Source organism: Etheostoma spectabile, chromosome 4 (assembly GCF_008692095.1).
Source record: "Etheostoma spectabile isolate EspeVRDwgs_2016 chromosome 4, UIUC_Espe_1.0, whole genome shotgun sequence".
In the NCBI taxonomy this organism is placed as follows: Eukaryota; Metazoa; Chordata; class Actinopteri; order Perciformes; family Percidae; genus Etheostoma; species Etheostoma spectabile.
In genome coordinates, this window is record NC_045736.1 from 18,581,466 (window position 1) to 18,595,712 (window position 14,247).

Consider the following 14,247-nt stretch of genomic DNA (forward strand, 5'->3'; position numbering starts at 1 on the left):
AACCTCCTGAAGAAACCTATTTTGGCCGCTTGTACCCTGACTGTATACTGACAGGTGTTTCTATTATTTTGTCCACCCCATTTATATCCATTAGGGTAGGCTAGATACTTGACATACATCTCCCACTACCTAATAAAGTGAGTATTTTCAAAGTGTTTAAAAAGTGTCCTCAAAAAGTAAGTTCAGAAGAAAAAAAAGTGGTTCAGAAGGTAGAGCTGCATTCATTTAGTCAATTTACTACACCTGTAAGTGATGTAGCAAAATGATAATATATTATAGCCTAACTGAAATGGTTCTGTATCAGAGTACATTTAACATGGATGGTTCATTATATGGCAAAAGGCTCATCATCCATCTTATCCTTGCTCTATCATCTTCTCATCTAGGCCTTCTGTTTCAACTTTACTTCAACGCTGCACTTTTAAAGGCCAAGACAATGCTGCACTACTTTCCCACAGTCCAGACTTGATAAATTGCACAAATCTCAATGTTCCCTTTATTTCTATTCATTTTTCAGCCCTAACCCTATCTGCATCCACCAAACTCCAACCTACCAGACTTTAGGATTTGTCAACCTCGTATGTAGCATGCTGGAGTTTGAGGGTGTTTTACATGAGAGACAAGATTTTTTTCTTAAAGGCAAGCAGGAAGAGAGAGTTAAGAAAAGAGAAAGCAGGGTATTAGCCAGCCTGTAGGGAGGATGTTTTTACAGTCTGAACCTCAGCTAACAGACACTAACATCCTCCTTACTTGCCCAGTGTTCTTTCAACCTCTACTCTACTACTCTATTTTCCTTTATCCTCGTCAGTGTCAGGTTTCCCGTCAAGATCTGTGTCCCCCGTTCTTCTCACAGCCTCCTCACACATAGCCAGGCAGTGGCATCACAGACTGGGGGACCTTACTGGGGGGCTTCCCAGCTGCCACTGCACTGCCATCTGTCACTCACTCCTCCCTCACTCACTCACTCACTCACTCACTCACCACCACACACACACAACACACACACCCCCACACACCACACACACACACACACACACACACACCACACACCCACACACACACACACAACACACACACACACACACCACACACACACACACACACACCACACACACACAAACAACACCACACACACACACACACACACACACACAACTTCTTAATTGGTCCTTTGAAAAGCCCAGTGTCGAACCAAACAGGTTGGCTCAACAGTGAAGCTTGTTATCGGTTACCAGAGGAACCATATGTAATCGGTTCATCAGAGGGTTATTTGGGGAAAAAGTGAAGCTGGATGTAGTTTTTTGATGTTGGGAGTTCAAACCTGATCTGTAGCGGTCATCTCTGGTTCCTCCACTGCGATGTGTTCTGCGGGAGCGACGTTCTCGATAACGGGACGAGCTGGAGGGGGGAGGGGCGTGGCTAGAGGAGGAACTGGGAGCAGGAGGCTGAACGTCATTCTGACGGGGCGGCTCCACTGTCAAATAAACACAACAAACATGTATTAATTAATTGTATTATTAACATATGAGAATCTTGCTTCTCTGAGTAATCTCTCACGATGCCCTAACATAATCAACGATTCACAGCAAAATATAGAAGAAGGCTGTGGAATTCCCCAGTTGCTAAAAGGGAAGTATTTTGAAAATCTTGCATACTTTCTGCAATTTTTTGGAGAACAGTAATGTGGCTGATATTGTAGGATATAGAGAAATGGATAATGCTTTTATTATTATGGAATTAGATAAACTTTTGATTGTAATTTTGTCATGGTTGTGGTTTTTTTTTTCTTGTTTCCTGGTCTACTGCCTCATGTGTTCTGTTATCTGTGCTGTACCATGTGTGTATTATGCTTAGCTTCCTTGTTTAACTTTCGCGCCTTTGTGATTGTCTGCCCCACCCTCATGTGTTCCACCTGTTCTTCAGCCCTCATGTCACTTGTCCCTCGTTTTACCCTCGTTACCTTGTGTATTTAGTCTCTTTGCTGTCTTTGTCTCTTGTAGGTACATTGTCTTCCCTCCTTGTATTGTGTCCCTTTCATGTCTTCTGGTTTGCCTGTCTGCCTCAGGACACCTTAATTTGTAAGTCTTTTGTTAAAAAGATCCTCTGCTCTGCATTCTTTGGTCCATGCCTTGCTTTTCTGACAAATTTAGGCGGGGCTGCAAGTATTTTTCTTTCTACCTTTTATTATTATTTAAATTATTTCTCTAGTAAGTTAAAGCATGGCTTTTGCCTAAAAAAAAAGAAGAAGGTTTTTACCTTGACTTTGGATGATGTATGGAGCCAGGAGTTTGGTCCTTTTCTTCTCATAGCCCTTCTGTGTAATGTCACCTGTAGAAGATGATAGAACTGTGACTTTACTGACCGACAGAGCATGATAAGGCGAATAAAGTTATATTTGAAAGGAGCAAAATAAACATTTAATTTATTGTCAACAGCACTAACCTTCAGCATCTTTTTTATATTGCGTTACATACCAGATATTTCTATATTTGTGATTAAATACCCATCTAAAAAATAACTAGTGCTTTGGTAAGGGCAACATTTTGCTAATACACTGAACACTTGTGATTGATCTACGTTCTTTGATGTGTCTTAATGTGATCTATCACCACATCTTCAAACACAACAATGGTGATAGAGCAACAGAGAGGGTACAGACAGGTAAAACATAATGTTGTAACAAGAAGGTGGAGATACAGATGGATGCACACAGTTGTTGCAATATTCTCCAGAGATAGCTGAGGGCGTAAAAGCTGTGGCTCGGTTCCAGCCTCGAGTACGCCACGAAAGGGGAAAACAAGGCAGGACTAAATTTGGAAAAGTACGGAAGCGTGGGCAAGAGATGGGATGATTCAGAGATGCAGAAAGAAAACAGAGAGGCATGAAAGCTAAGGACAGGAGTGGTGTGAGACACAGAGAAAACGGGAAAAGGCCAAGAGCACAGAGGAGGAACTGACGGGTGAGTGACGGTGCGTCCAGAGGACAGAAGCGGAGCAATCTCCACTCACAAGTGGTAGAAGAGAAAAATGTCCCTCCTGTCCCTCCTGCCGACAGCCCATCTGCCTCTTCCTCAACCCCACCACACTGAGCTTCTCGGCTGGCCCTAAAGCGATGTAGTTACTCTGCCAAATTCCTCTGTGGGCAAAGTCGTCAGATTTTCAGACTAAAAATCCATCTGGAGAGCCTGCACTTCATTCAGTAGGCTGTCTGATGCTGCTTAGACAGTGATGAAAGCTTAAAGATGTCTGCCACTTTTGTCGCCTCTTCCCAGTTACACCACAAAGGACAGGATTAGATAAGGATTTTATTGGCAAACTGACACAGGTGAACAACTAGGGTTGTGCCGATGGACGTCCGTCGTGATGGCTGGCCGGCATCAAAATGGAGAGCCACCATTGTGATGCCACGCCCCCCACCCTGTCAGACACACGCTAATCCTAGTGGCGGGCGCTGGACGGAAAATTGACAACTGCGTCGGTCTTAAACTACCAAAGACACTTCCGTTAAGCTTTGCGCTGTGCTAGATATGGCCCCTTAAGTTGAAGCTACTTTTTTCTCCATATATGCAACTTCCTTGTGAAAAAGACCATAGCTTTGAGCAGACTGCACTGATACAGTCTCTCTCTCCCTGTCAGTTGTAGCTCGCTCTACCTTCTAGTAATGTTGGACACAGCGGTCTCGAGCGAAAGAGAAAAGACGTAAATGTGGAACGCTACCACACTTTCCATTCTCCCTTCATTGGACTAAGTTTGTCGACATTACTGTGTGCGTGCATCAATTAGTAAGTGTAATGATGATGTTATGTAGGATTCAGGAATGTACGTCAGTAAGAATAGGCTAATTCACGAGGGTACTATTTTATGTGGGAGCTAATGTTGCGCATCTGTTCATGTGCGCTGCAAGAGTTATGTTTCTGTTTACTGAATGTGTTATTCAGTGTAAATATAACCCAGCATGTAGTTTATTCTCAGTAATGATGGTATCTTAGGTAATTACTGTCACTCTGTTAAAGGCAAACGTTCCACTGTACTGTCGTTACGCGGATCAGGGAGATCTGATTGAGTATAGACTTTATGGCACTGTAGTTACCGTAATTCCTCAAATAAAGACCGTTAGTCAATTAAAAGCCGGGCCTCTGATAGGGACCGGGGGCGTGGTCAATCTGAATAATCTCCTAAATTCCTTTCATTAATTGTGCATTCAGGTTTACTTTAATGTATATGTCTACCAGTTTAATATTAATATATTCATGCTTTTTTTTCTGGGTTATGGTACTCATGTAAAGTATTATTTTCCTACCAGTATTTTAGTCAGTGAGGCTGTATATATATTACTACACACTACACTCATTTAGTGACAGCAGAGAGTGATGGATTTTGGTGCACGGACTTCTCAACAACAAAACAAAAAAAGGTTTTAAAATATGCAGAGGAAAACTCGGATCAAAAAGCTGCAAGACATTTCGACATTGATCGATCCGATACTGGAAGAAACAGAAGGATGAGCTGGTGACATTAGCCGACAGGAGCAGAGCACAGCTAGCTAGCTGGAGGTGGGTGGAAAAGAGTTAGCCTGGAGTTAGAAACGAAGCTAGCTAGCTACCGTCTGTAACGTTAATCAGATACTGGTGTAACTACTTTATGCTGTTATCGTATTCTACCAGCAGTAATGTAGTGCCTGTATTTGAAATAAATACCAGGTACATTTACAGGGTTCAAACTGACACAGTGGGGGGGTTTGATTATTTCTGACACAAATTGCTCAGTTTCACTTCTAGCTGTTGTTGGATATGGGGATATTTTTGCAAATGTTTCTTAAAAAATGAATGCTCTCTGTCCACTGGAACACCACAGCTTTTCATTTAAAACGGTTATTTAAAAAAATATATACTTATGAAACACATGGAATTAGAAATAAAGGTCTGCCTCTAATAGAAGCCTGCTTCAAATAAAAGCCGGGTAACTTCTGCGGTTCAAGCCCCGGCTTTTATTTGAGGATTTTCGGTAAGTGAAAGTGGGTCAAGTTGTAATTTACTGACCCTACCAGCAGGCGGCATCATAGCCCTGTAATGCTGTAAATTTACAGAGGGTATTTAAATGTATGTCGGATCCTATGTTGTTGTATTTTTGAATATTTTATTTTCAATTTGTTTAGGTTTTATGTAACGAAGCACAACTACAGAAAAAAGAGAACTAAAACTAAAACACAATCAACAAAAAACAACAACAACAACTAGCAAATAACAACAAACAGAGCTGCCAGGAAAATTAAAAGTGTGTCTTGGATGGATGTAATGTTGCTGTTATCTACATGGGCAGGTGTTATAGCGATACAAGTTGCAATACAGTCAAGAGCACATCTCTACAGAAAAGAATCACCTGTTTTTAAGATAGTCATTGATGGTCCCCAGATGCTCAGAAAGCGGTTTTGTGTTTTAGAGTATCCTTTCGTATCCTTTCCATCTGGATAATCCCAGTCATTTCGTTAAGCCATTTTTGAATGTCAGATCCTATGTTAACTGTTAGCCCATAGTAGTATAAAAAATATGTATGTATCATGTGTCTCATCATCCATCGTGATGTTTTACTGTAAACATCGCTCAACCCTATGAACAACTGCATACAGCACAGCCCTGGGAACTGGGTGATATAGGTTTATCAATCATGATATTATTAAATATATATCACAAGATTAAAAAGGATAGTACTGATTTACTACAACTTCGGTCTAATTGTCTAGGTTGTAGACTTGGCCAGAAAACGAGCTGTCCCACAATCAGATAATTTGTAAAGAGTTTAACAGTTTGTACAAGAATTAACTTTTAAATATGATCTATCTACACTTCGACAACAACTGGGCAAACTATCTGCAGAGGAAGATAATGTGCTATGGACAAAAGCTACAGAACAGTTACTAAATGGAACTTGTAATGAGATTGTTGCCAACTGCTATTTCCAACGTCAAGAATGGACGTTCAATCTCCACAGATGCCGGATTATCTAAACTACTTTTATATGAAGATAAAACCAAATCTGAACATGCACACTGCGTCTCTAATAATATCTCACTGTACAATTTATGGCAACTTTTAAACCAGTAAGTCAGTCTGTAAACTGTGATGGATGTTTACAACAGACAGTTGGGTTATCATTCTTTGTCACCTTTTTTGCTCTTTGAGATAAGTTCCGCTAACCTTGGAGATTGTTTAAAACCTGCATGACTGTCCTAGCACTTGTTTTTCTTACCCTGTCATGTTTTATAGAAATGTTGCGTTACCAGATCTGAGGACATTTTTATTTTTAATAGGATTGATGGTCAGTTGCCTTAATTGATCCTCATTGCTTTACTATAAGCATGTAGAAATATCACCAGATGGCAAATATATACCAACAAATAGCCTTAACACAAGTCAAACAAAAAAACTTTAAAAACAAAAGCTAACTCTTGTAGTTTTTAACACAATTTGCTTGGAATATTTACTTGTGGACAACAGAAATAGTAAAATAACATGTGATTGTATCGTCTCGATACAACTCCACAACAAAGGTCCAACTCCACATTCACTGAGTGGTCACCTAAGCTTTAATTATAACATCTTTACATCCATAACAGTTCTTTAGCACCCAACAATATGTCAGCAAATTGCACAGATGAGCTGACAAAAATGAGAGTGCTCATGTTTAGAGGACATCGCCTGAGAGCCAATTCAACACAATATCTACTCAGGGACTTTTCTTCTGAGGAAAACAGGGAGAAAAAGCAAACACTTCCATAAGTAATGCATGAACGGTACAGTTGGCCTCGCTCAGTCACTTGATTTATTTTTAGTTCATGTGAACAGGCAGTTTCTCTGCAGTAACCATAGCGGTCCATGGCAGAAACACAGGGAGAGAGAGTGGGGAGGGTTAGGTTTATGGAGTCGGTGATGGGGGAGGGGCTGACTTGGCATTAAATGAATCTCAATGTAATCACTCTTCCATCTGGATGATTTGAAATCCATCTGTTTTTTATGGTTGCATCATCAGATCCAAGCCGGTTCCAACAGTGGGAACTGAAGAGTTAAATCTCTTTAAAGTGCCCATATTATGAAAAAAAAAAAACACAGTTTCTGGGATTTGGGGTGTTATTTTGTGTCTCTGGTGCTTCCACACGAGTACAAACTTGGGGAAAAAAACATTAATGTTGTTTTGAGCAAGAAACAAGTTTCTGAATGTGTCCTGTGCGGGCAGCTGTGGCTCAGTGGTAGAGCGGTTGCTTGCCAATCGGGAGGTTGGTGGTTCGATCCCCGCTCTTGAGTCATTGTCGAAGTGTCCTTGGGCAAGACACTGAACCCCGAGTTGCCCCCGGTGCTGCGCATCGGAGTGTGAATGTGTGTGAATGTTTATCTGATGAGCAGGTGAGCACGTACCTTGTACGGCAGCCCCGGCCACAGTGTATGAATGTGTGTGAATGGTGAATGTTTCCTGTAGATGTAAAAGCGCTTTGAGCAGTTGTTAAGACTGGAAAAGCGCTATATGAATACAGCACATTTACATTCTGTCTTCGGGTGACCTGTTCAAAATCTTCACGGCTTTCTACGTCACTAGTTGAGATGAGGTTGCTAACTGTAGCATGCTAGCTCGTTCTAAATGGCAAAACACTGCTACAACGCACACTAGTTCATCATAATCTACAACAGAACTTCCATGTCCCTGTTCTGCAGGTTGTCCACAAGTCTCGTTTAGAAGAAGTCTAATCCTGCCTTGTACTGAACAAAGTTGGAGAAAGTTATCTAGCTGATGTGATCTTACCCATCTACTGCACATGTGCGACTCCCAACACAGATGGTATAGAAGTGAGATGTCAAGCTCTGTAGCTAAAGAGGATCTGCTGCAATGTGCAGTACAACAAAAATATGGTGATTTTTGAAAATGAAACCATGTAAACATATTCTGGTACAACCTTAAAATACAATAATAATATGGGTGATTTAAAGGGGTGCATCCAATCAGTGACCTACAGGTGAACAGAGCTGCATAACATCAGAGAGGAAATGAAAATGTGGCAAAACTGGCAACTGGAATATGAGCAAAATTAAAGAAGCCTTTATAATATCTGTTTCTTTTTATTCAGGGCACTTTGATACGCTCGAGCTGTATCTAGTGTATGAAAAGTGCTTTGCAAATAAATCTTTTGCGGTAACTTATTTTAGATTAGAATCTGTTCCTGTCTGCTAACAATTTACAGTCAAATACACATTCAGAGAGATCTGCTTGAGAGGCAAAGCACAGCTCAGCTGAGGGCCTCACTTTTTTTTTGTATATATATTTTATTTTCAGTTTTATATATGTAATGCATACAAACATGTCAGTACACCAACAGTATAGAGACATAAAGGGCAAAACTCCCTACTTTATAAACCCCCCAATCGGTAAAAAAAAATTATATTTGTACACACACATCTATACATATATATATATATATATATATATATATATATATATATATACGTACATACAATAAAAGTAAAATAAAATAGTCAGTGTGGAATGTCAATACAAACTACTACATTAAGTACTTTGAGTAAGAGATGTGCCAATATGATCTCAATATGGCTGCCAAATCTTCAAAAAGAGGGCCTCACTTGATAACTCATTTTCTCACAGTAACCCAGTCATGTCTGTCTGAGAGTGGAGGTCACAATCAAACCATTTCAGTAACAAGTGCAAAAGTCCGGCTTTGCACGAAGCTGCCGCAGTCCTCCTCTTTCGTCTCGGTTTGACAAATGCATTGGTGAAAAAGTCTCATTCACCTCGGAGCGCATGTTTGATTTTTCCAGTGTGCAGAGAGAAACATCAAAGCTGTGCCTTCTCCCAGCCCCATACACTCTCACACTCACTAGCCTCAGATTATTTGAATTGCAGCAAGACTGCTCTCTCCTTCTACCCCACAGGCACTCCGTCTGAATAGTAATTAGCTACCAACCTCTATTCTCTTTCCCTGCTTTTTTCCTCCCCCTCTTTTAGTTGCTTTTTCAGGACAACAGCTTAAACACATGTCGACACCTACTCGGCGAAAATGTTCCAAACAATGAAATAATTGAAGATAAGAAGTCACACACCACCACGTTAGGCTCTAAGACAGATCTTTAAAGTGTCTCAAGTGTGTTATTTTAATGAGGGGGTATTGATATTTACACACACACACACCACACACACACACACACACACACACACACACACACACACCACACACACACACACACACGTTGCCTGGAAGGGATCAAACATTTGGGATCATATTTTTTTTTAAAGATTATTTTTTTGGGGCTTTTTTGTTTATTGTAGTTACAGTGGATGAAGATGGATTGGAGAGAAATGATGTGACAACACGCAGCAAAGAGCCACAGATCGGATTCGAACACTGGCCGGTGCAGACTCAGCCAACATGGGGCGAATGCTCTTACTGGGTGAGCTACAGGCCACCCTTTGGGATCACATGTTATCAACTACATAATGTGGCATGTCAGGTGTGTGCCAATGCATGTGTATACTTGCTGTGTGCGCTTGTGAATGAGCAAAAATCTTAGGGGAGGAGCCAACAGTTCACTGTGCATGTCGAAACAGGACTCCAAGCGTGTTAACAAGAACACATAGGTTAATGTGTGACTGACTTTCAGGGTGATAGCATAGACCACATTCAAAACTTATTAAAACTTTATTAATGCCATAAGCATCCAACATTTTGCTCTGATCTCCCTTTAGGCAGCTTTAAAGTTGGAAAATCATCTTATGTCACACTTTTGTTCCAGTTCTTCATTCAAGCTTGAATTTTTGGGCTGTTTTTTTTTTTTTTTTGCAAAACCCGTGGGCACAACTGAACCCAAATACAAAATCTAGAATCTGAAAACCCGCGTTCAGGGACAAACCTGGTTTGTTTTTCATGTTTAAACACATTTTTAAAATCTTAAAACCTTAGCCATGGCTGGTACCGATGAGGAAAAGGGGAGGTGGAGAAAACCCAAAGGGCCCAAAATAAAAGGGAAAAACACTACGTTTACTATGAAAACTGCTTTTTTACTGTTTTTTTGAAAGTAAAGGCGGTGAAAAAAAAGGAAACCCCCATTTATAATTTAGAGAGTAAGACCCCAATTGAGGGAAACCTGCTGCTGATGCTGGAGAGAGGCAGGACAGCATCTATTTTTGTTACTTTTAAACCATAAATTAAAAGGACAAAATACTACATTGAAGCAAACGCTGATTTGTTCCCCTTTTTGTTTACCTTTGGAAAAAATTTGGATATTAAATAAACTATGCTTTTTTTAAAAAAAACTATTAGTTGTGTGAAGTAAAAATCAAATTGTTCAAAAATGTACAAAGAAAAGTTTGTATTTTCTGATGGGTTTGTGCCAAATTTTATCTCAGTGGTTTTTGTTGACAGGGGATTTCTAGTGAGAATTTTTTTATAGGTTTTTTTACATGAGCCGTTTTAAAAATGTCGTGGTTGGTTGCTTGGATTTGGTTTTGCAGGTGATGTGAATGTTTTTTTCAGGGGGTTGTTTCCTAGGGGAGACTGTAGTTAGAGTTTGCCCCATGTAGCTTCAGTTGTGCCCACTGTTGTGTGGCAATTTGTTTTGAGTTTTCAAAGGTTCGTTAACCCTGAGATGAGGGAAACTTTTTGATTTCAGAAAGGGAGGTTAATCAAATCTGAGTTCCAGTTTTCACCAGTAATATCATAGGTTACCTGTGATTAAATATCAAATCACTACACTATATCAGAGCTTACGCATTGACACGAGCAGCAATTTTCTCCCGCACCAATACTTGTCATTTTGCAGAAGCAGCCGTGTTGCTTTTTTTTTTTTTAACAAAATATATATTCAAACTCTCTGTATGTGTGCATGAGTAGTTCCAGTTCCAGACGGGTAAAGTATGCCAATCGATTAATTTGTGGATGTTGCCATGGTGAATCTAAGTATCATGGCTCCATTCATGCGGCCGTTTTATTGTGGTGGTGCACGCACTTAACTCTGAGTCAACCACTTGGAGTTGATTGAACCAACACAAATCAGCTGTTCTGGAACCAAACACTCCGTTTCCCATCTAAGGGTAAATCACCTCAGAGTTCAGGGTTAGTCCTTCTTCCTGAAATGGGCCCCTGGTGAAGAAGGCTAGTCTGGATCAACGGAAGTACATCCGGGCCGTGGCTAACTCGCCCGATGTCCAGCTTTGTCCCTTACCTTACCTTTCGCTCTCTGTGTGTTGCCGTTCTCAAAATCAATGAATAAAACACCAAATCTTGAGCTTGCAACTTGCTGTCGCATAGATACCGGAAAAGTGCTTCTAATAGACTTCACTGGTCTCCGTATATTAAGCCGCTTTGTCCGTCTGTTTCTTTAAATGTCTATGGGTGCACGCCGTGTGTACGAACGGCGTACAGGACTCTTTGTTCCGGGACCAGCAGCTTCGGAGCAGCTTCTTCCCCTCAGCCATGGATGACATGGTCACTACCCGATGTGTACTTGAGTGGAGATGTGAGTTCTGCATATAGCACGCGGCACTTTGTGACGACTGCAGATGTGAGATGGACCTACATAATAAAATGTGTTCACTGCTGGCTACAAGTTAGCAATTAAACACAACAAAGGCTGCCACTTGAATGGTGTTTTGAGCTAATGACAATAAAGTTCAATCTAATGTTATTATTCTTTCACCATGCATTATAGTTCATAAGGAGAAGATTTACATGTACATATTGACTCAGACAATAAAACTGGTATTACAGGCACTGGTGAGTGAAAGAAGTGCTTTGAAAAAGCCTGAAGCCCTAACACACACACACACACACACACACACACACACACACACACACACACACACACACACACACACACCACACACACACCACACACACACACACACACACACACACACACACACACACACACACACCACACACCACACACACACACACACACACACACACACACACACACACCTGCAATTCTCAAGTGATTCTCTCCTTCTGGAGTAGGAGGCAGGGTGTGCCCAACTCAGGTGATTCATGTTTCACTCCACACACTCGTTAAACTAAACTCCAACAGGGAGTGACAACCAAAACACACACAAACACACAAACACACACACAAACCCCTTCAGGGCCAGTAGAAGTAATGACAGGGGTTACAACGCATAACAGCAAAGACGTGCATCCAGTTAACTGAGAAATGACTCAGGCAGTGCCTCCCTCCCATCTTCTTCAGTTTTTTTCTTCTTTGTGTAGAGCAGATGAAATAAAAGAGGAGGGCGTGGCTGACAACACACACACACACACACACACACACCACACACACACACACACACACACACACACACACACACACACACACACACACACACACACACACACACACACACACACACACACACACACACTTTGTGGCAAAGCTGTTGGCAACATGACACCTACAAGAACATGTTTTTCTGTAGGATAATATGTAAGCCAAGTAGTATGGATGTCTCTGAAGCACAGAGACATTCTGTTCATTAAAAAAAAACTACCAAGTGATGGAGAAAAAGGTGTAAAATGCTGCCTGTAAAGTTTAGCTTTTATTCCTTTTCTCTGTCACTAAAGGTGATCTCAGATTCCGCAGTCAAGTCAACTTTTTGTATTTGAAAAACACCTATATACATAAGGGAGAAAAATGGAAGAAACACCAAGAGGTGACATTTAAAGAGGAAATCCGTCCTCCTCAAAACCACTAACTGCAACAGGCACAATAGGTGGATGTTTAGAGTTAGTAGAAAAACTACAAAAAAACTGGATTATAATTCAGTAAATATCAGTTCTTGTTTCAGATCAGAAGTGTCATTTAGGGTGGGCCAGGTTAGGGTGGGTAGGGGGACCTAACCCATCAACTCATAAAATCACAGGCTGTCTAACTTTATCACCAGGATGGATGCCTTCAGTGGCTTCCATTAGTCAAATTAATGACTACCTGAGCTGAGATACCTGGAAAATACAACACGGTCTGTGTATTTTCTGACTTTATGAGGATCGCCTGGATGCCTCGACCTGCATGCTATGCTAATGCTTTATGGGATACTGAGGTCTGCAACGGATACACACAGGTTGTACGTTTGTACTTTCCTCCAAATTCTGGCAAGAAACAGCTACATTTCTCCGCCACATTGGGAGCAGCCTTTGAGAAACAGAGTTTTGACAGAGGGGCAGAAACCTCATGTTTCCTCTTTGATGGTTTTAACAGCTTAGCAGCATTCAATTGTGTAACTGTATGTGCAGCTCCAACATATAACTGTTCTAATCTGGAAAGGCTTTATGGAGAATTTACAAAGTGAAAGTGTTTGTGTACGCAAGGGGGGCACCACATGGTCCGTATCCATAGAAACCAGACCCAGGTGACGCTGCATGAGGGAACATGAGATGTAAAACCATGGTGATGATACAGGACTGCACCATATGATGAGGGCGGTCACATAGAATGCAATAGGAAGCAACTAAATGAAGAGTGAGATTATATTACATCTACAAAACCAAGCCTGTTTCTCAGTCAATTTACAGTTAATTAATCAACAACAAATCAATAAAGTTTTTATCAAGTAAATGTTAAACATTCACTGGTTTTAGCTTCTCATATGTGAGATTCACTTCATTTCTCATTGTTAACTGAATATATTTGGGTTTGGAACTGTCAGATAAATAAATCAAAATGAAGATGTCCCCTTGGCCTGCAGGAACTTTTGATTAGGGCTGCAACAAACAATTATATAATTATCACTGACAAATCTGCCAGTCATTTATTTAAGTAATCAAATCAGACAATAGAGGAAGATGTCCCTCATCTTTTGTGTCGACCAGCAATCTAAAACACCAAATAATTCAATTTACGATACAAAACAAAAAAAGGCACACCCTTAATTTGTTTGACATTTTCATTTGATGAAAAGATTTTAATTGTGATCAAAATAGTTAATAGCCAATGTATTTTTTGTCAATTAACCAATTGTGTCAGCCCAATTACAGGACTTATTGAAATATTAACGCACTGACAATACAATCAATCAATTAGTATAATTACTTGCGACCCTTGTTCATTGGCACTCACAACTCACAAGAGCACGGTCTGTTAACCTGTAAGATAGAGAGAAATTTGATGAAATGGTAGAGGACTCACTGGTGCAGTCAGAAGCACATGCTACAGGCAGTCTGGCTGCAGCACTTGGCATTTTTAATAATAAATAATTCAGT

General features: G+C 40.6%; 1 protein-coding gene across 1 annotated transcript in view; it reads right to left on the minus strand.

The window, feature by feature from the left end:
* The window catches only part of dip2bb (disco-interacting protein 2 homolog Bb), a 47,573-nt gene that overhangs the window by 20,962 nt on the left and 12,364 nt on the right, over window positions 1–14,247 (minus strand). The window contains 2 exon segments of the mRNA XM_032514559.1: window positions 1,322–1,474; window positions 2,257–2,328. Coding sequence (XP_032370450.1) covers window positions 1,322–1,474; window positions 2,257–2,328 — 225 coding nt within the window.